Source organism: Lampris incognitus, chromosome 14, assembly GCF_029633865.1.
Source record: "Lampris incognitus isolate fLamInc1 chromosome 14, fLamInc1.hap2, whole genome shotgun sequence".
Taxonomy (NCBI): Eukaryota; Metazoa; Chordata; class Actinopteri; order Lampriformes; family Lampridae; genus Lampris; species Lampris incognitus.
Window position 1 is genome coordinate 11,785,590 of NC_079224.1, and position 23,285 is coordinate 11,808,874.

Sequence of the window (23,285 nt, forward strand, 5' to 3'; positions counted from 1 at the left end):
TTAATGAAGCCTTTTATCTATTTTTTTTGCTTTTCTATTCGTTCCCCCCCCCCACCAAATACTTCAATGGCTTGAAGTAATTTACAAACGTATATAAAAACATGATAAAAGAGGGAGGGCTGCCTTTCCACTTACAAGTATGTAAATAATATTTACCCAAAAGAATGACAAGATTAATAACGTCTGAAATGTTTACATCTAGATTATCCATGAAGTAGATATCAATGTATGTAAATGAAGGTATCAATCAATCAATCAATCAATCAGATTTATTTGTTTAGCACTTTTCATACAAACAAATGTGACACAAAGTGCTTCACACAATAAAACAATAAAATCCCCCCCCCTCACAAAAAAATTAAAAGTACAGGCAAATGTAAAACTGAGTTAGTAAAATAAAAAGTGCCACATGTTTACTAATTTTAAAGAAACCAATTATGGCTCTCAGACCAAAAAGAATTAACATTAGAACAATTAAAAGATAAATGGTCAATGGTTTCAGCCTCAGAAGAACAGTCTTCAGTTTTCTAAAATACCTGTGGACAAGGCATAAGTCTCATCTAATTTAGTCCAGCACGTTTGTCTCTCACAGTCTGCATGCAACACTATCGAGGACTACCCTCCAGGATTAGTGTAGATATTTTTTGGTGGTTTAGAGTCTAAAAGTGAGTGTTGAGACTTTTAAACTTTTTTTTCTTCCGTGCATCATTTTCTAAAACGTTCAAAGCATTAAACCAGTGACCGCAAAGGAAAGACACTAAAAATGCCCACTTAAGTAGAGACACCTTTATAGTGCATGCAAAGTGCACCCATGTAAACACTGAACACACACACACACACACACACACACACACACACACACACACACACACACACATACACACACACACACACACATGGTGTGGATTTCACTTGCGATCCATGTTGAAGCAATCTGGGCAGTAATCTCATTTTGTATGCAGGCTTTCTTCTGGGAACGAGCCTTTCCAGCTGCTGCCAGCAATGTGAGATCCCTTGTGAGTCCACATGAAATTACAGCTTCTAATTATAATTTTTTAATACATTCACACGAATGTTGCATTTTATTTGGGAAGGTTTACTTATTGGATTACATTGGAAGTAATCAGTATTTATCCTTAAAACTCTGTTTACATGTTTCAAGTAAGACCTGTCTCACAGACAATTGAAGGAATTTAATTTTGAGAAGCTGCTGTCAACATGTTTTGGTCTGTCAGTCGGTGGTGACGTCACCGCTGTCCAGTGGGAGACGTCCTTCCTCCTTCAGAGTGAGACTGCGGTCAGGCTACAGGAGGGTGTAGCTCATCTCCACAGGTATCTCAGAAATAAAAAAAAATACACCAGCCCAGCACAGGAGAATGATGGGCATGGACAAAAAAAAAAACATCTCTTCAGTTTATAGTTTAGTACACTGGCTATGTTTCCTGTAAGACTGAGATGTATATAGTTTTCAGCATTTATAGAGGTTAATATTTCTTCTCTGACACAGCTTGGAAAGAGGTGCACACACACACACACACACACACAGGATAAAAACCACAACACCACCTCTCCATATGAAAGCCTTTTGCAATATTAAACGTATAAATATGTCAAACGTCTCGCCATGTATTGAAATATTAAACAGCTTGTCACTGGGAACACAACAGCAGAACACAAGGGACTGTATGTTTGTTGACATCATTTATTGGTACCATTTTACCATGAGACTACCCTTATAAAAGACTTGTGAATGGTTGGTAATGAGGTTATTAATAAGGAGTGTAAGTACTTTATAAATTATCTAATAAACAGTTATAAACGAGTTATAACAGTTTCCGTAAGTCGATGGGGGCTCACTATTTGGCTAGATCAAGTTACTGCTGCACTTTTCACTTATCCTGTTAAATCTCCGATCTTGCTAGCTGCTAGCTAAGTAACCAATGAGATTGGAGGCTTAACAGTACAGATACGTGTGGGCTCACTATTTGGCAAGCAACAGGTCACGGTTGCCCTTTTTATCTAATGTGTTATAACAGCTTATGGATGTCTTAATTAATAAACTAATTGTAAACCATTCATAAACCCTTTATAAGGGTGGTCTCATTGTAACGTGGTACCCATTTATCTTCAACAGAAAGTGCTCTTCCGATGGAAATCTATCAGACTCCCAAGTGGGTGGAAAGTGTTACAAATTTAAATATTCATCACAGGGTTCAACCAGAAGGTTGTTCAAAGCATGGCATCCATTTCCTTCCTACTTTGATCACAGATTTGGATCTAAACATCAACCATATGATAACTGCCTCCCCATATGTGTATCTGTGTGTATTTGTGTGTATTTGTATATTTCTATGTATCAGTATATATCTATGTGGATCTGTGTGTATTTGTGTGTATCTGTATGAATCTGTGTATTTTTGTGTATCTGTATATATCTGTGTATATCTATGTATCTGTATATATCTGTGTGTATCTGTGTGTATCTGTGTATTTGTGTGTATCTGTATGTATCTGTGTGTATCTGTATGTATCTGTGTGTATTTGTATTTATCTGTGTATCTGTGTGTATCTGTGTGTATCTGTGTGTATCCGTATGTATTTGTTTGTATCTGTGTGTCTCTGTGTGTATCTGTATGTATCTGTGTGTATCTGTATGTATCGGTGTGTATTTGTGTGTATCTGTATATATCTGTGTGTATTTGTGTGTATCTGTATATATCTGTGTATTTGTGGGTATTTGTGTGTATCTGTATGTATTTGTGTGTATTTGTGTGTATCTGTGTATTTGTGTGTATCTGTATATATCTGTGTGTATTTGTGTGTATCTGTATATATCTGTGTATTTGTGTGTATCTGTATGTATCTGTGTGTATCTGTGTGTATTTGTGTTTATCTGGATGAGTATGTGTAGTGTTTGTGTTTTAATTTGTCTGTGGAGTCAGTGGAGCTGTGTTTGTGTGTTCTGTGGCGATATCATGACTTTATACGTTGAAGATTTCAATAAAAAGATTAAAGAATAGATCATATGGACTCAAATCCCATTTCCACCCCCCCCCCAAAGCCCCGCCTTTCAGTAGGGAAATAATTTGACTGACAGGAATGTTTGGAGGGGTCCAAATCAAAGGGATGTAATAATTTCAGATATTTTTTCCAATATAATTATTGGTTTTGTAACACAACAGCCCTTGAGCTGAATAATGCAAAAATATACAAAAATATAATCACATAGATGCCAGATCAGCCCCCCCCCCACCCCCCATCGCTTCAGGTCCGAACACTAATTTATTCAGAATATGTACTTATTCAAAGAAAAAGGGATAAATAAAAACATTAGAGAATATTAAAGAAGACGGTTGCAGAGAGGGAATAGATAACAGCCCTTAAGTGTAGCAGTGTAGTTAAAAGAGCGGGATGAAAAGAAAAGGGAGGAAAAAAAAACAACTGTAAAACAAAAGTGTTTGACTCACACGACAGTTGGATTTAATACTTATTTGGATATATAAAATGGGTACTATGTTGTCTCCAGAAATGTCAGTAAACCGCCCCAGGTCTTTTTAAACTCTAGCACTTCAGGTTACACACATTATCTGTTCACGTGGTCTACGTGAGGCTGATTCAGTAGTCCAGCTAGCAGACCTAGGTGTTTGTTCATCCTTCCGTTACGTGCCTATACATTTGCTGGCTGTGAGAAGGGCAGTTCTAGTAAAACTGAGATTATTTTGATTGACTTTCATCGTAGATGTGTACTCGCGGCTCGGCGGGATAGTCGTTCCTGTGATGTCATTAAGCACACAGCGTACCGTTGTCCAACAGGAATTAAGCACACGGGCCGGCCCAGACCACGTGTTGCTGCTCCGCCGGGACCACTGAGAGGCTTTAGTCTGTGCAGCCCATCAGGGGTATTGCATATTCTATGAACGAGGGAGAGTGCATTGTGTAATTTTATGTCCAGTGTTAAAAGAGAAACATTGACTACCAATACCCAAGTGCTTCCCGTTCCACTTCTTCACAATTACACTCTGGGTCTTCTCCCCATTTGTGTTTTACTCCCAACATGTCCCACCCCGTGATGTGAAAGATTCCCGAGTAATTATAATATATAAACCCTCTTACCCCATTTGTCGCCTGCACATGTATGATACCATCTGTAGCGGCTTTAGGTAAAGAGGGATTTATGTGAAAAGGGGGAATTTGTCATGGATAGATTGAATACAACTTGTTTTCTGAACTTGTTGCCAGATCTTATGTATGTGGACAGCAGTTGGGTTTGTTGTTATAACCAGGAGAGAGTTTAAAGAGCTGATACGTGCTACTGATGGCCAGAGATGGGGACTCGAGTCATTACGACTTGGACTCGAGTCAACTCGAGTCACTGTTTTGATGACTCGTGACTTGACTTAACAAAGAATGAAAGACTTGAGACTTGACTTGGACATTAAAGACTCGGGACTTGACTTGAGACACGATGACTTGAATAACTTGATTGTGTTCATTATGTTTTCAGTTTAAAGATAGAATATGAAATAAGTGTCTGTATAATGTTACCCGGTATGCGAGCGTACGTTTGGCATGGCATTGCCATGACTGGATGACTACCCTGCCAGCCAGTCAAGCTCCTTGCTACCTTACGTTTTTTTTTTTGTTGCATCGAGAAGCGCACCCTCTCAGATCAGACCAGCACCAGGAAGCAATATTTCATTTCATTTCATGCACTTGCGTACATGAAATGAAATGACAAATAAATGTTCCCGATTCCTGATTATTAGACATGTACTAATATCTTGTCTTTTCTCTTTATAAAGACTGGATACTGCAGGTAAGACTGCAGTAATGGGGGGAGGGGCGTGACTTGACTTGACTTGACTTGACTTGACATAACCTGTGACTTGACTTTACCAACAAAAAAAAAAGACTTAGCTTGCCTTAACTCAGGACTTGACTTGACATAACCTGTGACTTGACTTGACTTGACCCAAGAAAAAAAATGACTTGGGACTTCCGATGCGAGGGTCTAAGGACAGGATGTTGTGTTGCTGTAAAGCCCCTTGAGGTAAATTTGTAATTTGTGATATTGGGCTATACAAAAAAAATTTGCTTGACTTGACTTGCTTGAGACTTGAAGGTTAAGATGACTTGAGACTTACTTGTGACTTGCACGTGTGACTTGATCCCATCTCTGCTGATGGAATTTCAACTTATTTAGGTGATGCTGTTCAGTTTGTTTCCCTATTGGTGGGCGGGTGTGCTGCCCAGTACAAGTACTCAAAATTAGGGACTTTCAGTCCACATTCTCCGAGAGGGCTTTGCTGTACTGTCAGTTTTATCCTGGATGGTTTTAAGATGACACTTCTAATCGCACTCCTCACCTTGATGTGCATGTTGGAAAGTGCATGTGTTTGTGCAGGTGAATCAGCAGGGCCCGATCCCAGCACACAGAGTGCTTCAAACTATTATGCCCATTCAGCTCATGTGGGAGTTTATCGATAGCTCCCTCTCAAGGACTTGATGAATAATGGATCAAAGACAAAGTGTTGCTCAAGAAACCCATTTATCCAAACGGTTTGGTCGGCCAAACTTCAAACAACAGAGACAAATCAACGACCATCTTTATTTTATTTTATTTTTTGAATTTGAGGTTGACTATTGATTAGCTGGCGTCAGTTCGGGCTCTACGTTGACTTGTTTACGGTCCTTGTGCGACAACCCAACCGCAGTAGAGTTGTGTGTTGATGCAGAATTTCTGCCCTGCCTGGGCAAGCCAGGGAAAAGTCATGCTCCGGGCCAGTGGTTGGCAACGAGCATGTTGATGATGTCTCGAAGTCATTTTTTCCTCATTAGCAACTTGTTGTTCTTTTCTCTTATTTTCATAACCCGTATCCATGTCAGTGATTAGGCCAAGCGATGACTCACAGTAAGTACGGCTTGAGCTGGTTGGAGGACACTGCGTCTCCGTGTCTGCTGTAGGAGCCTCCTGTCCAGCGGGTCGTTTGGCTCAGCCTGGAGGACTCCCACGATGCTCGTCTTACCTCTCAGCAGGCCCTAATGCACTTACGAGGAAATATCAGAGGGCGCGCTGTCATTTCTCTGTCAGTGCAGTCGATAAAACATATCAAAACAATGCAAATAACTCACGATTTATTCCTTTATTAATGATTCACCACAAAGCTTAAACTTGCCCCCTTATCTCTGTTTTATAGTTATGGGCTATGGGCAAGTAAACACGGGGTCAGAGCCCCATAATATTTCCGTTGTCATAAATTGGCTTGATCTCAAATGTGATTTTAAGTATCTTTGTGGATATGGGGATGATAAATAATCAGTGACAGAGTTATGACCTCTTAGTGCATAAAAATCAAAGGGGGATACCACTGGGTATCAGAACCCAGCTTCTCCTCTGACAGCTCAGGCTCTGTCTGCAAACATTCACTACATAACATACAGGTTGTCCAAGCTAATGGTCTGGCTTTAACCCGCACATGTAGGCGATATATGTGGACGTCAATGTCTCTGCAGCTATTCTGAGGTTTATCTCCAAAGCATTCAGGGATGTTTTCTGCTACGCCCCAGAAAATTGCATTTATGTTATTGGACATCGGACATTTCCCAAGAGAATGTTCTGGGGATGTAGGCGTTCAACCCCCAAGCTCTATTTCAATATAAAACTTTATTAAAGCATAAAAAGCCAAATCTCAGTTACATTATGGAAACAAACCATAGCAGAGTGTGGTAACTCGTTCACTTTTCTCTGTTTTTGGGAGGGGGTTGGTCATGTAATTTTCACAAATTACTTGAAAGACACAAAATCTGAAAAAATAAATAAAGATATCCCTTAATTTGGGATTATTCAGAGGTTGGTTAAAAAAAATTTTTTTGTTTAATTTAGTTTATATTATTATAGTTTAGTTTAATTTTGTTTAAGTCAACATGTGTGAAATAAAGCTTCCTAGAAAAACAGTACATCCAAGATCCTACACATATGCAGGGCGGCCCATCAATATTAATGACACGGCAGTTAATGTGCAGAACACACTGCCAATATTATTTCCATTGATCTACTTGAGTATCTGTTTTACAGAACCCCCCCCCCCCTTTCCATAGAGAGGACCGGTATTCAGGATACTATGCTGCAGCATCACATTGTGCAGGTAGGGAATTAGTGCCCTGCTGGAGGGCACTTCAGCAGGACACGTGCTTGCTGTTACATGCGCTTCAACCAAAGCCGTCAGGATGAAAGTCTGTCTAAAATCTGTGCCACGTTACTTCCCAATCTATCTGCCATTTCTTTGTTGGATTTGAACATATTTGTGCTCATGGATTGCAGCTAAATGCCTCTGAGAGTGATGTCTGGAGTAGATATTATTACAAAACTCACTGAACCCCTGAACTCTTGTGTTAACGTATTGTTGCCTTCCTGTTCTGTCTGTAAGTCCTGTGGGATGTATAGTATGTGCACATGTATTTACTGTATGTGAGGCGCTGCACAAAAGGCGAAAACAAATATTCTCTTGCAGGGCAATGAAGTGTCTCTCTATCTTGTGTTCTGCCTCACATACAGTCAACAAATATTCTCTTCTACGACAATAAAGTGTCTCTATCTTGTGTTCTGCCTCACATACAGTCAACAAATATTCTCTTTTAGGACAATAAAGTGTCTCTCTATCTTGTGTTCTGCCTCACATACAGTCAACAAATATTCTCTTCTAGGACAATAAAGTGTCTCTATCTTGTGTTCTGCCTCACATATAGTCAACAAATATTCTCTTCTAGGACAAAGTGTCTCTATCTTGTATTCTGCCTCACATACAGTCAACAAATATTCTCTTCTAGGACAATAAAGTGTCTCTATCTTGTGTTCTGTCTCACATACAGTCAACAAATATTCTCTTTTAGGACAATAAAGTGTCTCTCTATCTTGTGTTCTGCCTCACATACAGTCAACAAATATTCTCTTCTAGGACAATAAAGTGTCTCTATCTTGTGTTCTGCCTCACATATAGTCAACAAATATTCTCTTCTAGGACAAAGTGTCTCTATCTTGTGTTCTGCCTCACATACAGTCAACAAATATTCTCTTCTAGGACAATAAAGTGTCTCTCTATCTTGTGTTCTGCCTCACATACAGTCAACAAATATTCTCTTGCAGGGCAATGAAGTGTCTATCTTGTGTTCTGCCTCACATACAGTCAACAAATATTCTCTTCTAGGACAATAAAGTGTCTCTATCTTGTGTTCTGCCTCACATATAGTCAACAAATATTCTCTTCTAGGACAATACAGTGTCTCTATCATGTGTTCTGCCTCACATATAGTCAACAAATATTCTCTTCTAGGACAAAGTGTCTCTATCTTGTGTTCTGCCTCACATACAGTCAACAAATATTCTCTTCTAGGACAATAAAGTGTCTCTCTATCTTGTGTTCTGCCTCACATACAGTCAACAAATATTCTCTTGCAGGGCAATGAAGTGTCTCTCTATCTTGTGTTCTGCCTCACATATAGTCAACAAATATTCTCTTCTAGGACAATAAAGTGTCTCTATCTTGTGTTCTGCCTCACATACAGTCACAATGCCAAAGATTTTAGAACTACTGAGTCTTGAGCAAAGCAGGAACTATTAACCTGCACCAGTTAAACGTAATTGTTTGACAATTTGGGGAAGAGCTGTAGTGTAGGGTCTATCGTCGATAGGCGTCGCTGTAACTCACCTACAGCCAGCTGGGGCCCGGGCGATCAGGAGAGATGTGAATTTGGACTTCCCTAAAAACAAGCAGAGAGGGAGAGAGAGAAAACCCCTGAAAACCTGCCATGCCAGAACTTCACTTCCGGAGAATTATAAAAACCATGGCAATTTAAGCCACTGTTAAACCATGTCATCATCAGGCAAACCCGTGTCCACTTTATTTCGCCAAAGTCGGAGTTTGACAAGTTTCGCAGCGGGCGAGCCAACGAAGACAAACCTTTCCCTCACTTTGTCGACTGTGTGTGTATTTTTGTCTCATCATTATAGCCACCGTAACCCAGAGGTTTTCTCCGGTTCGCATCCATCACAGATCCCGCCTCTTGGCCCCGGTGATCCGGCCAACCAGCGGAGACTTCTGGTTGGCCGGATGAGACGTCAATCACAGCGCCGTCCTGTCAGGAGAACCCCCCAGCCTGCGCCAGGAGTCAGAAAAGTCCGAATTTCACCGGGCGGTTTGTGAAAGACGAGGGTGGCGTTTCCCCGCTGCCCCGAATATTGTCAGCCTACGCCTTTAGGTCCCGGACCGGGACATTTTGTTGTTGTTGTTGTGGTGTTTCGGAGACTTTCTCGCTCATTTTATTTCACTTGGAAAGGTGGGCAGCCGGACGCGAGAACTTGCTGGCTCCTTTTTCTGACATTTTTTTTCTCTTTTTCTCTTTCCGCGCTGTTTCGCACCTGAGTCAGTTCGCTTGTGCGGCGTTGAACATGCCGTGAGTAGCCTAGCGGCAATTAACCCAACCCGTCTTAATTAGCGGGAGGTATGTCGGCGACCATGCCCAACAGTGACACACCTGGCGCGAGGAAACTTGGTCAGCGTTTCATCCGTGCGCGTGGACTAGTCGGCACGAAGAAGTCGATAAGAAGACCGGTGGGCTGATGCGGCCGCAGGGGACCCGCGTATGGACGCTCGTGTTTTTGACGCAGACTGGGATTTGACCCAAGTTCGGGACTTCGGGATGCCAGAGAGCCCCGTGTGAATCAGTCCCCCGCTCACCGTACCTGGACTTCGACACAGGCTCCCCAAAGCGATGGCTTCTGAGGTGGTGTGTGGACTGGTCTTCAGGTTACTCCTTCCCGTGTGTCTCGGGGCCGGTGAGTTTTAGCGAAGATAGCGGGGCACGTCTTTACCTCTGCGCGCCCCCCCCCCGCGTGCCCGTGAGCCGAACAACGTGTTACACCAAAATGGATGACCCGTCAGATTCCGTGACCCTGTGATTAAACGGTCCCCTCTGCCTCGTTCATTAGCGCTGGGTTGAACTTAGTAACAGTTTATATATTAGAAAAGCGAAGATCCCAAGCTTTGTAACTATGGTAAATTAAAAAAAAAGCTTTTAAAAAATATCCATTGTGAAATATCCATTTGGCTATCTAAAATGCACACCATATAACAGTAATAATAGTAATATATAGCAATAATAGTGTATGTGTGTGTATGTGTATATATATATACACACACACATGCACACACTTTTATTCCACATAAGGTAAGTCATGGGTTCGCAAAACACTTTTCATACTCAAAACATAACTTGAATTTCCTACACTGCAGTGACTCATGAAGTAAGATAGCAGGGGCGAGTGACCATTACTTACGCCCTCTTTTTTTATTCACTGTAAGATGTCCAGTCTTTGACCAGAGACATTCGGTCAGTGCAGTGTGCGCCCCACCACACATCCCGTTGTGGACTGTCTCCTACCACAAGTACGGAAAGTGACGGTTAGGCCAAAAAGCCTGATGTTTTACTTATTTATTTTCTTCTAATGTTATCAGTGCATCTTTGTCTAGACTCATCTAACTTGTTGGGAGCTATTCCGGAAACACCACAGATTTGTGTCTGTGTTACCCCCCGGGACTGTAAGGTGCCGTGTGTCCCATTAGGCATTTTTATCACCCAGTTAATTTGACCCATCTGTACAATACTATCCTCACTCGGTCTCCTTTACTTTCCGCTCTCATTTTTTTTTCAATTCTGCTTTGTTCCGTCTGTTTTTGTTCTTTCCAACGAGGAAACACCTGGCAAATGATTGTTCAGGTCAACTTAAAAATGCTATCTAACTTAGGGTGTATTGTGTAGTTTAATATGTTATCATTGTAATGATGAATTTTGGGGGGGGGTTCAGAATGATTTCTGATTTTCTGGCGTGGCGTTTTATGTAATTCATCATTTTCTAGTGGACTAAAGGCCTCGTCTGCTGACTTGGTCTGATGGGATCTTGCAACGCACAGCCTCTTTTTCAGCTGATTGTTTACTTTGTGTACAACGCTCGGTAACTTTGTCAACAACAGTGCGGTGTGGCTGTAGGGAGTGTGACTGTCTTATTGATCGTTTTGTTTGATTAACTCCGTCGTAATGCTGGTTCAGGAGGTTATTACCACCGAGCCTTTGCAGCGTACCCAGACTTGTGCCAGAGGAGTTGATGACAGCGAACCCCCCCCCCTTTTATGGATTTTATGCAAAATAGACGAGTTAAGGGATCCGTGCAGTGCCGATCTGTCTACTTTCATTTCAAGACACCGATGACTAACTCTTTGTGTTTCTGTTCAGTGGTGATCTGCGGAGATGAGGTGCAGCTGAACTGTGACCTGCCTCGAGCGTGGCCTCTGCCGAAGGCACTGTGCTTTTGGCACTGGCTTTTCTACTTTCTGTGGTAGGCCACAGCTGAAAAATAATTAATATCCCCTTGCTAGCGAGGTTTCATGGTGGTGCTGAGGCATCCGTGACCATGCGAGGTTTAAGGTAAGAGTGGCTGCCGTCTTTTGATAAACCCCACTCATTAGGACCATAATGCATCACTTGACGGTGGGATGCCCCCCCCCTTTTATTTCCAAGAGCAACCGCGAGGCCACGCATTGTTTCCATTCATTTGTGGAAAGTCGTTTTAACAGTATGAATTAATAATGCGGTTGTGAGAAGGGAGAAAGAATTGCTTTCCCATTATCGTAAACGTACCTTTTTAATATTTTATGTTTTTTTTTTTCAAAGTGCAAATGAGCACAGACTGCACACAGTCTGACAGGATGGGAGGATGGCGCAGGGAGAAGCGGTGGAGGGAAAAGGAGTTGGGATGAACAAAAAAAAAACAAACAAACACTCACACAACAAAAAACAACCAAATCATGCTGTCATCTCCTTCCCCGGCCCGTGGCACATATTTCTGTCATCAGTGTCTTTGATGGTTGACTTCCCTCGTCCGCGGCGGGCCCTCCGGCTGCCATGCAGACCTAATCTGACTCCTCTCATCCGCCTCGCTTCACTCAGTGCATTTTCCTTATCAACTTCTGCACTCTCTCACTTGAACCTGGTAACAAATACAGCCAATTTAAAAAAAAAATTTTTTTTCAAAATGTCAAATTCAAAGTTTGCATTCCCAGTTCAGTCAGTTATCCATTTCAGTCATTGATCAGACTTTCAGTAAACCGGTTTGGAGAATTCCCATCCACCTGTCAGCTGGATTAGTCTAGTTAGGCCTTTCATAGTGATCCAGTAGGGTGATACATAGGGAGATGACCCCGTCATTATATATGTGTGTGTGCGGATGCAGCTTAATCGGCCCCGAGTCAGTTAAGTTGACTGAACAATATGCCCACGCACCCCCTCACTATCAGTGAGTGGGCACCATGTGAAGCTCAGCAGATAACCAGCGGGCTGGTCCAGTACGCTGCCGCTTCCCCTGCCTAGGATTTGACTTGTCAATACGTCTCTTTGTTAACTCCAGCATTTGTGCGACGGCGATTTGTGTTACCACAGCTTTTGTTATTACTAGAACTCTTTTTTTCTTTGTTGTCAATGTAAACGCCTCGGGGGGTTTGTTTTTTCCTCCTTTTTATCTCGGTAAAACGAGGATGAATAATAGGATAAATACTGTATCCCCACCCGCCCCACCCCGTCTTTTCTGAAACAATTCTTTATAGCCGCGTTGTTGTGAGGGTCCCTCGGCATTGAATCAACAGAGGGGGAAAACGGCTCGGCGCAGTAGATGTTATCTGACCCCCCCCCCCCCCAAACACCTCCGTCTTCCTCATTGTATGTGTCCGGTGCCGCAATATTTGCTAGCGTTCCCCGCCTCCTTGTGGAGCGCGTCCACACTGAAAGAGTCGTCTGGTGACGTTGCATTGTCTCTGTTTCCTGTTAGCCATCTGACATCGCCTCCATTGAAAGGCGCAGGCCTGTTGGGCCCGTGTGTACACAGTATCCCTACCGCAGACACACACACACACACACACACAAACACAGATTGATGAAACTGGACCCTCTGGAGTTAATTGGGTTTAATGTCAGAGTTCTTGGTCCTTGTTGTTCTTGTGCATTTACCAAAATATTATCTCATTCTATCTCCGTATCAGGGGGTGCCGTGTCACATCACAAACAGGGCGGGTCAGCGGAGCAGTGTTAAGGGGGCTGGCGGGGGGTTGAAGCGTGTTGCCGAGACAGACAAGAGGTGCCAATTGATGGGCAGATGCTGAGCTACAGTACCGGCCACACCGCCGGCTTACTTGGAGGCACTGCGTTGGTATGGTTTGGTTTTCCAGCGGCTCACGTCACATGGGGGTGGGGGTGGGGGGGCTGCAGTAACATGAAGTACCGTTTTTGAAAGTCTCATTGTATTTCACTTACACAAGTTAACTTGTGTTTTTGTGAAAAATAAGATGGGCTGCGGTCGCCCACCCTGAGCCGGCTGCTCCTAAATTTTGGTTGCGGCAGGTGAATTTGCTTACTGTACCAGACACCTTGGCAGGTAACCAGCCATCTTCACCTCTGTTGGAAATAGTATTCTGGCTGGCGAAATGTTGAAACCAACCAGCAGGAATTTGAATGTCGTTTCCCATCCTGCCGGAAAAGCTGGGTCGGTTCATCAGGGTGCCGAGTTAACTCAAAAGTTTCCTGGGGTTTCTACACCTGGGTTACTGAGCGCCGCACCGAGACCTTCCCCACCCTGATCCAGTGTGCCTGTGAGGTGTCACCCCGAGTGTTTCTCCATTATTCTGCCTGGGGGAGTTGAAATTCCTCCATTATCGCTCAAGAGGCCGGTCTGGCCTCGAGTCTTTCACTTTCTTATCAGTTGCCATGACAATTAACCCTTTCAGACTCGGTCCCTGAAATCAGCCGATGCTCATTTCAATACGAGTAAGGGTAGTTTCCTTTTCTGTGCTCGGCGATTGTGTGTGTGTTACACTTGCAGCTTTACCGGAGGAGACAAAGACGGGGCTTAGAGGCGAGTGGGGATTTTGTTCAGTAACCCGATGACTGACGGAAACAGCGGCAGTTTATTTTCATTTCTGGTGTAAGAAAAATCCTCAGATGGTGACTCTGCTGTGAAGCCCAGCGGTCGGACAGACTGCGGTCAGCAGTCTGTGTGTCAGCAAGGCGAGTGGTAATAGACCAGACAGGTAGGGGGGGACGGGCTCCTGCTTTGAAAATCTAAAATGACCCATAATGGGGACACCCAGGTGCACCTAGCTCCGACTGCAGGCAGAATAGTAAGAGTCTGGGAGTTCATTTACAAGCGCTTTTAAAGACGATAAAATGCAAAGGGAGGCAACGAGTGTGCAGGTTGCGGGGAGAAGAAACGGCAGATTCCGGACCCCCGACACATGCACGCCGCCGAACGGGGCTCGTGAAGTAAATCTCATCCATGTGTCTGAGCAGATTTTGAACCCCTGAAAAGGAGTAGAATAAGATATCATGTCTGCTCGTCAGTGGTCCGTCCTTAATTTTCAGTGTCTGGGGTATTAAGCGTAGTTTCAATAGCTTAGATTCAAGTGGGTATCTGCCAGCGGTTGTGGGCGAACGCTCCACCACGTCTCTCGTTTTAATAGCCTTTGTTTGCCCGTTTCGCTGGCCCGTGTGAGGACGGAGGGAGAACTGGCTCGCAGCTTGTGTTCCAGCGAGGGAAAAGGGGGAGCCAAGTCAGATGTCATGAATAGGTCTATTGACTGCGCGAAGATAAATAAAAGCACTATTTTGAGCGGTAATGTGCAATTTTTCAGTAGTTCCACACTAGTAGGTGCCCAGACGGTGCTGGTCTCTCAGATCGAGACGGTAACTCAAGCAGGTTGTAAACTCCCCGCTTGTTGATATAACGGCACCGAGAAATTTGTGAGGTCAGGTTGTGCATCCACAGGTCTATGAAGTTACTGTGTTTCTGCCCCCTTTCCTTTTACCCTCCTGACCGAGAAACTATTCGAAGAACTCTGAAAGGCTGCTCGGTCTGACTTATCGCCGAGGTTCTGCACACCCGCTAGTTATGAAGACACTAATTATACCGGGTCGTTTAAAGCCCTGGGTGAGTTTTTACACGACTTCTGATTTTTTTTTCTTTCTCGCTCGCTCACAATTTCCCCTTTTCACAATTTCACACGTTCGCGGTTGAGAAGACTCACGGTTTACTCTGTTGGACATTCTTGATTAGGAATAACCCCTGGAGATCTCGTTTTCAAGGGGGGTCCTCGAAACTTTAAGGCGTAACAATAGTACTTCCTTATTACTCCCAGAGGATCTGGGGTTGACTATTAAACTGTAAGTACAGCTGTTGGCCATTCAGAAAAATAAACCCTCCAAAATAAAGACGGCGTTTCCTCTGAAGGACTCAACTGTTTGATGATTTAGGATCATTGTTTTTGGAGGATCACGTCGTTCACTCACCAGATGATGTCACGGTGAAGACGTGTCGGTATCAAGTTCGAACCCTAACGATAACAGACATAATTTTGGGGGAGTTGGTCGGTCGAATGTTAATGATTCACCATCAAATTTAAACTTGCCTCCTCCTCTATTTTATAGTTATAGACAAGTAAACATAGGGTCAGTGCTCCATAGTATTTCTATTATTATTATTAATCGTATTATTAATTATGGGCATCCGGGTGGCGTGGCGGTCAATTCCGTTACCTACCAACACGAGGACGGCTGTTCGAATCCCCGTGTTACCACTGGCTTGGTCGGGCGTCCCTACAGACACAACTGGCTGTGTCTGCGGGAGGGAAGCCAGGTGTGGGTATGTGTCCTGGTCGCTGCACGAGCGCCTCCCCTGGTCGGTCGGGGCACCTGTTCGGGGGGAGGGGGAACTGGGGGGAATAGCGTGATCCTCCCACGCGCTACGTCCCCCTGGTGAAACTCCTCACTGTCAGGTGTAAAGACCTCCTCCAATGTATTGGAGGAGGCGTGTGGTGGTCTGCAGCCCTCCCCGGATCAGCAGAGGGGGTGGAGCAGCGACCGGGACGGCTCGGAAGAGTGGGGTAATTGGCCGGATACAATTAGGGAGGGAGAAAAGGGGGGGGGTATTTTTACTATTAATTATTATTAATAGTACTAGAAGAAGAAGAAGAAAATATGTGTGTTGTCATAAGTTGGCTTGATCACAAATGCACTTTATAGAATAGAATAGAATAGAATACACTTTATTTGTCATTCGTACATACATAACATGAAATTCTCCTTCTGCATTTAACCCATCCTAGCTGTGTAGGAGCAGTGCGTCTTTATCATATTTTGTCATTTCATCCATCCATCCATCCATTATCCGAACCGCTTATCCTGCCCCCAGGGTCGCGGGGATGCTGGAGCCTGTCCCAGCAGTCACTGGGCAGCAGGCGGGGAGACACCCTGGACAGGCCGCCAGGCCATCACAGGGCATTTTGTCATTCCAAGGGTAATAATAAGATGTGGTAGAGTTTATAATCTTAGTGAGTAAAAAATGAAAGGTGGGTACTGCTGAATATCAGAATTCAGCTCAGGATCAGCTGGGTATACTTCAAGGTGATGAATTGCGGTAATGCTCTCAGGTGATTGGGGTTGACTATAAAAGTGCAAATATAGCTTTTAGTTGCTCAGAAGATTAAAAACAAAACTGCAAACTAAACAGCTTTTCCTCTGAACGTTTCAACTCATCCATAAGTCGGGGTTGCTATCGGAGGCTCACGTTGTTCAGTCACCAAGTGATGTCATGGTAAAGACACGCCGGTAAATGTGTAACCCTAATGGTGAGAGACGGTTTTGGGGATTTGATCAGGGTATGTTAGGAGCGCTCCCCTACCACGTGGTTATGGATCCACACATTGATTAATCTGGTCGTCTGTCACGTGTTAAAACATTTGGTAACACTTTAGTATGGGGAACGTAGTCACCATTAATTAGGTGCTTATTAGCATGCAAATTAGCAACATATTGGCTCTTAATTGGTCATTATTATGTACTCATTAATGCCGTATTCTGCATGGCCTTATTATACAACCAGTAAGCCATTAACTATGAGTTTTCCCTCTATAACCTCAGAATTATTGCTTATTAGTAGTACCATCTCAATATGCTTTGCTTAGTGTGGACTTTATAAGGTGGTAGTACCACAAGAAGAGTTATTTTCCCTTACTAACACTTAATGAATATGGTCTGTTCTTACATAACAAAACACAAAACTACAAGTGTTCATAGTGTTAAATTACTGTAAACTAAGTTTTTGTTACTTAGAATATGTTCCCCATACTAAAGTGACATCTTGATCATTACTAATTCACTAGTAATTACGTTTTTTTATGTTCCCCATACTAAAGTGTTACCAAACATTTTATCGCAGAGTTCATCTTCACCCTCGGGACGTGAAACGGGGGTGAGATAGGGTGTGCTGCGAAGGCACTATGAAGTCATATAACCCTATATTTGTTTGTGTAGGGAAAGAGCCCGTGTGATGACATCATCAAATCAACGTTAAAGCCTGATGAAAACAAAACTGATTAAATGTTGTTTCTCCTATCACAGCTGGTGAATTGTCACCAATACCCCGTCTTTAACAAATGAGTTCTAATTTTAATGTAGGCATTCGATACAAAAGATACCATCCATCCATCCATCCATCCATCCATCCATATACAAAAGATATCATCCATCCATCCATCCATCCATCCATTAGCCAAACTGCTTATCCTGCTCTCAGGGTCACGAGGATGCTGGAGCCTATCCCAGCAGTCATTGGGCGCCGGGCGGGGAGACACCCTGGACAGGCCGTCACAGGGCACACACACACACACACACACACACACACATTCACACATTCACACCTAGGGACAATTTAGTATGGCCGAGTCACCTGACCTACATGTCTTTGGACTGTGGGAGGAAGCCGGAGCACCCGGAGGAAACCCAGACAGACACGGGGAGAACATGCAAACTCCACACAGAGGACGGCCCCGGACCGACCCTCAAGGTTGGACTACCCCGGGGCTCGAACCCAGGACCTTCTTCCACCGTGCCGCCCTAAGATATCGTCATGATTAAAAAAAACCTTTGTTGTTGTTAAATATGTTGATACATTCTTAAGAAACGAGTTATAAATGCATGTTTGTCTAGTGTGCTGTGTTCTTGGCTTGAGTACATTTTCGTTTCAGTCCAAGGCCAAGACCACAGTCAACAACTTAGCTTAGCTCGAGGAGTGCACCAAGCAGAGTGCAGCGCTCTGCCAGGCATATGTAGCTCCCCTTCTCCAGTGTTCGAGCTTGGCAACAAACCCTTTCTTCGCCTACTGGGAAAAGTGAAACACTCGCACACACGGATAGAAAAACCCGGGTTTTTCCTGCCATTATAAGACATTACAGCACCCAAGTCGACTGAATGGGGAAAATGGAGAAAAGAAAAAAAAACAGTTTTAATATGCAGTCTCGAGCTAAAAAAAACCCTACCTAATAAAAAGGTTTTGCCTGTCAGTCTGGGGATGTGCAGCCCCCTAGGCGGACCCTGGCATGAAAGCAACCAAGTCTAACGTGAAATGACCGAGATCAGGCTATCATAATTTCAAAGCCCTTATTAAAAGACTTCAAATGTGTTTAACCGTTCCGGTTTTCATGAGATAAAATGAATCGAGGTGAATGGCTGCTCTGCTGAATGACTTTAATTCACGAGAAACCGGTAAGAAAACATAGCTCAGCTCAGCTCAGCCCATAACGTGCCCATCTCGCAGATATTTCCACCTTTGACGGCAGGCATTTTTATCTCTCCCAAGTGTTTGCGCAACCTCTCGCCAGCAGTTCAACGTCGTTTGGCTGTCTTTGTATTCTTTACAAGATATTATATAAATGTGGGTACTGGCAGATCTCCTCGCATAACCTCCTTTCAAAACAAGCATCCATTTTGTTATCTGGGCATGCACAGTTATGCACCGGCTTAGTTAACGTATCCAACTTATTTCCCTGCAGTATTCAAAATATGCTCATATCATAAGCCATGAGCGCTTAACACTTCTGTCCTCTGGATAGAATTTGTTTATAAAAGCTGACACTTGGGGGTGGCGGGGTGGCGCAGTGGTTAACGCGGTCGCTTCACGGCAAGAAGGTCCTGGGTTTGAGCCCCGGGGTAGTCCAGCCTTGGGGGTCGTGCCGGGGTCATCCTCTGTGTGGAGTTTGCATGTTCTCCCCCTGTGCGTGGGTTTCCTCCGGGGGCTCCGGTTTCCTCCCACGGTCCAAAGACACGTAGGTCAGGTGAATCAGTGTGATGTCCTGGCGGCCTGTCTTCCCGCCTGCCACCCAATGACTGCCGTCACAGGGCACACACACACACACACACACACACACATTCACACCTAGGGACAATTTAGTATGGTAGTCAAGTATGATGATAGGCTCCAGCATCCCTGCGACCCTGAGAGCAGGATTGGATAATGGATGGATGGATGGCACGTGCAGTCGGCGCACTTGCTACGCGTACAGTCCACATGGTCACAAATTCTGGGCTGTGCGCGGACGTCCCCATAGGGGTCCGCACAGATCCTTGCAAACATGGGCGGATGACGACATATACATCACGCGGACCCTTGCAGACGCCGAAAGTGTGGACTGGCCTTTAATCCCCTCCAGGCCACGACCAGGTGGAGGTAATTGAAGTTTTGGCAAACGGGACGTAGCGTTAATGTTTTGCAAAACCCAGAATTGCATGGCGAGCTTCAGGAGCACCTGGTGTGTGACATCACTCCCTTTTAAAGAGGGCAGATTTTGTGTTGCTGACTTTTAATAATAAGAGAATATAAATCATCCAGTAAGAATAAAACCTGAAGACCGTGACACCACACCGTAACAACCTGGTCAAGTGAAAATTTTGCATGTGATACAAAAAAGAGACCTTCCCATATTGCTGTACTTTGTGAGACATCACACAGTGCCGGGATGCCCCGCTGACCACAGCCGACGCATATGACTGTGGCTCCCCTCCATTATTAACATGATAAACCACAGTCAGTTAATTGTTTCTCTGTGGTGTTAACGTCCAAGGACTCGGAGGCATTTACCAAGGGGATACTGCGGTTACTGTATTTCAGACCAAACACCGGTGCCGAGTCTGACTGAGTCCAGTCGATTCAAACTAGATGAGACCGTCAGGCTTGGGAATTGTAAGGGCAGGGATACATCATTTCAGAGCTAATCGGCGCTCAGTGAAACGGCAGTGTGCACCGTCCTCTGTGCCGGCAAAGGCTGCAGGGAGCCAGTGTTCGGCAAAAACACCACACACAAGCAGACTGAAGCGCATTTTCACACAAAAAACAAACAGTGTATGACAGAACACCGGTTCAACCAGCATTTGAACAATCATACCAGGCTATGGTGATGAGTAATTACTGGGTTCTTACTGTTGACAAAAAATCAGGATCTGCAACTTAAGTTCCAAACATGTCACTGCCCTGGTGGGGTGATCATGTTTAAGGCCGTTTCAGTGGGGTTTTTTTTTTAATTCCCTGTGGAGATTCAACATGGTAGAAAGTGTGGACAGTCTGATGTTTGGTCAAGCAATCCTCATTTGAACTGCTGTATTATATTTGATTTTTGATATTTAAAAAAAAAAAAAATTTCCCCATGGGGAAATTATGCTCTGCATTTGACCCATCCTAGCTGTGTAGCTAGCAGCAGTGGGCAGCTGCCGTGCAGTGCCCGGGGGGACCAACTCCAATTATTTCTTCCTATTGCCTCGGTCAGGGGCACAGACAGGAGTACTAACCCTAACATGCATGTCTTTTTGATGGTGGGGGAAACCGGAGCACCCGGAGAAAGCCCACCGCAGACACAGGGAGAACATGCAACCTCCATACAGAGGATGACACCCCCCCCAGGGTTGGACAACCCCGGGGTTTAAACCCAGGACTTTCTTGCTGTGAGGCGACAGCGCTAGCCACTGGACCACTGTGCCGGCCCAAAAGCGGTGTTCACATCGTACTATCGCACCTCCAGCTGTAACCGACGAGTTTCCTAGATGGAAACCTGCATGGAGTCAGCCTGCGTTCCCCTTCTCATACCAAAGCCAAACGGTGTTGTGCTCCCGTAAATCGCTGGTTGTGACCAGCGTCCCAGATCCAGGTCGGATGACCCGTGTTGACCCATTCACACCAGCAGCCAACAAAGGTTTTTCCCCAGGTCTTTGCTTCGTGTGAAAGGGGCATGACCTCTTTGGTTCTGTAATTCAGTGGATTGCAGTGTTTGTCACAACTTTATTTTTACTATCAAAGAGAGCAGTTTTTATGACTTTTAGGACACTTTATCGACTTCCCTGCCATCTTTTTGTGTCCTCATAATATATCCTGTGAGTTGTATGGATGAATGAGGTTGTTACTCTTTTTGCTTGAATGTTAAATATGTGGAGGTGAATGTTAATTGATTTAAATGTTCTGCACATCTGTTTCAGCTGCTTTAACGTCAGATGGCGTACTGTTATTCTTCATTGCAGGCTTTGTTCAGTGATTGAAATCCTAACATAAAAGGGAAAACCCCCATCACTTACTTGGGCAACTGTGTAATTTGTGCCTTTGTTTTTGTTTTTGTTTTTCCGCAGCCTCTCTGTTCAGGTACAATGTCCTCTCCCTCGTCTACCTCATCTATCTCCTGCTCATTCCCCTCTTCGCAGAGCCTACGAGTGAAACGATGCAGGGTAAGGCTTCACCTTCTTCTAAGTGGCACATTTTTGACCTACCCAGTGAGAATCTGTTGTTTTTCTTTTTAAAAATCACTTCCGGTTTGAACTTCCAGTACTACCCTCCAGCACGTCACGTGAATTTCTTTGAAATGAGGAGGAATTTTTGCATATTTTGCATATAAAATTGAAACAGCAGCTTATGCAGATTGTCTGTTAACAAAATAAATATCACAGTTTAGTTCACTTGCATGATGAAATATGATACTGGCTAGAAGCCCCCCCCCCTTTTCTCCCAATTGTACTTGGCCAATTACTCCACTCTTCCGAGCCGTCCCGGTCGCTGCTCCACCCCCTCTGCCTATCCGGGGAGGGCTGCAGACTACCACATGCCTCCTCCGATACACGTGGAGTCGCCCGTCGCTTCTTTTCACCTGACAGTGAGGAGTTTCGCCAAGGGAATGTAGCGCGTGGGAGGATCACGCTATTCCCCCCAGTCTCCCCCCCCCCCCCCCGAACAGGCGCCCCGACTGACCAGAGGAGGTGCTACTGCAGCGACCAGGACACATATCCACATCCAGCCTCCCACCTGCAGACATGGCCAATTGTGTCTGTAGGGACGCGCGACCGTGCCGGAGGTAACACGGGGATTCGAACCAGCGATCCCCGTGTTGGTAGGCAACAGAATAGACCGCTACACTACCCGGACGCCCTGGCTAGAAGCTTTAGTTGACTTTCACAATGGTCGACCAGCACAGTTATCAACAAGTGAACTGAATGATCGACTGTCTCTTCAGGTGGCGCTCATCCATAAATCAGAAATACTTTATTAATCTCCGAGGGGAAGTGGGGTAATCAATTGGTAAAAATCAATTCATAGATATGGTAAAGGTGTTCGTATTTGGAGACCAATTTACTCAATAAATGGGGCTTTGTGCCAAACATCAGTGAACCCAACAAAGTTCACTTCCATACTAACCCTAGAAATTACAAGAGGTCAGTCGTCCTCAAAGAAAGATGCAAATGAGTGCGGGTCTCTGGGTTACGAGCGGTTGACTGAGACTACTGTTCTCTATACGGATGACGAATGTGGCTGCAGAGAGATCTTGACGGACTAAGCCACACACTTCCCTCACCGCACAATACTAAACGGGACGCCTCCCAGACCGCTGGCAGTTAAGGGGTTTTTGTAGAAGCCCACATGCTGTGTTTAATAATACATTAAGGCATATTGGTGGGAGGAACAACATCCAGTCAGTGAGCTGTCTCTGCTTGTCTCCAGCTGAAATAACATTCAGGAAGTGCAGGAGAAGAGCAAGCGAGGAGAGGTGGAGGAGAGAGAGGCCAGAAAGTGGACCACTTACATTTCCATCAATAGTTAAAGGGAGAGGTCTTCTAGTAGAGCGTTTGTCGTCCCGTTTCTGATAGCTGTTGATGTGGTTCCACATGTATGGGACGGCTCTGACGTGGTTTTCTAAATAAACAAGACGCATCAGCAGAGTACGGTTTAGGAAACCGCATCGAAACTCCACTTTCCCATGTTTCCTAGGGTTGCCACTTTCATTGGTGCCACGTCACTTGTTATGAAGTTTTGTGTTTTTGAAAAGTCCCTATGCTGTTTGTTTAACCTTCCGCTTTCTGAAGTAGTCCCACCAGATTTAAAAAAG

At 44.4% G+C, this 23,285-nt stretch overlaps 1 protein-coding gene and 1 long non-coding RNA gene across 2 annotated transcripts in view; one reads left to right on the plus strand and one right to left on the minus strand.

Annotated features, from left to right (window-relative positions):
• Nucleotides 1-5,542: 5,542 nt before the first annotated feature.
• LOC130124036 (uncharacterized) lies at nt 5,543-9,875 on the minus strand. The gene is made up of 3 exons (XR_008811353.1): nt 9,740-9,875; nt 8,706-8,757; nt 5,543-6,047 (listed from the first exon to the last, which is right to left on the minus strand). It is a non-coding gene; the product is annotated as an uncharacterized LOC130124036 (long non-coding RNA).
• The window catches only part of LOC130124034 (piezo-type mechanosensitive ion channel component 2), a 125,589-nt gene continuing 111,497 nt past the window's right edge, over nt 9,194-23,285 (plus strand). The window contains exons 1-2 of the mRNA XM_056293397.1: nt 9,194-9,832; nt 21,541-21,636. Of these exons, the coding sequence (XP_056149372.1) occupies nt 9,769-9,832; nt 21,541-21,636 (160 nt within the window). The 5' untranslated portion in view covers nt 9,194-9,768. The remainder of the gene's footprint in view (nt 9,833-21,540; nt 21,637-23,285) is intronic.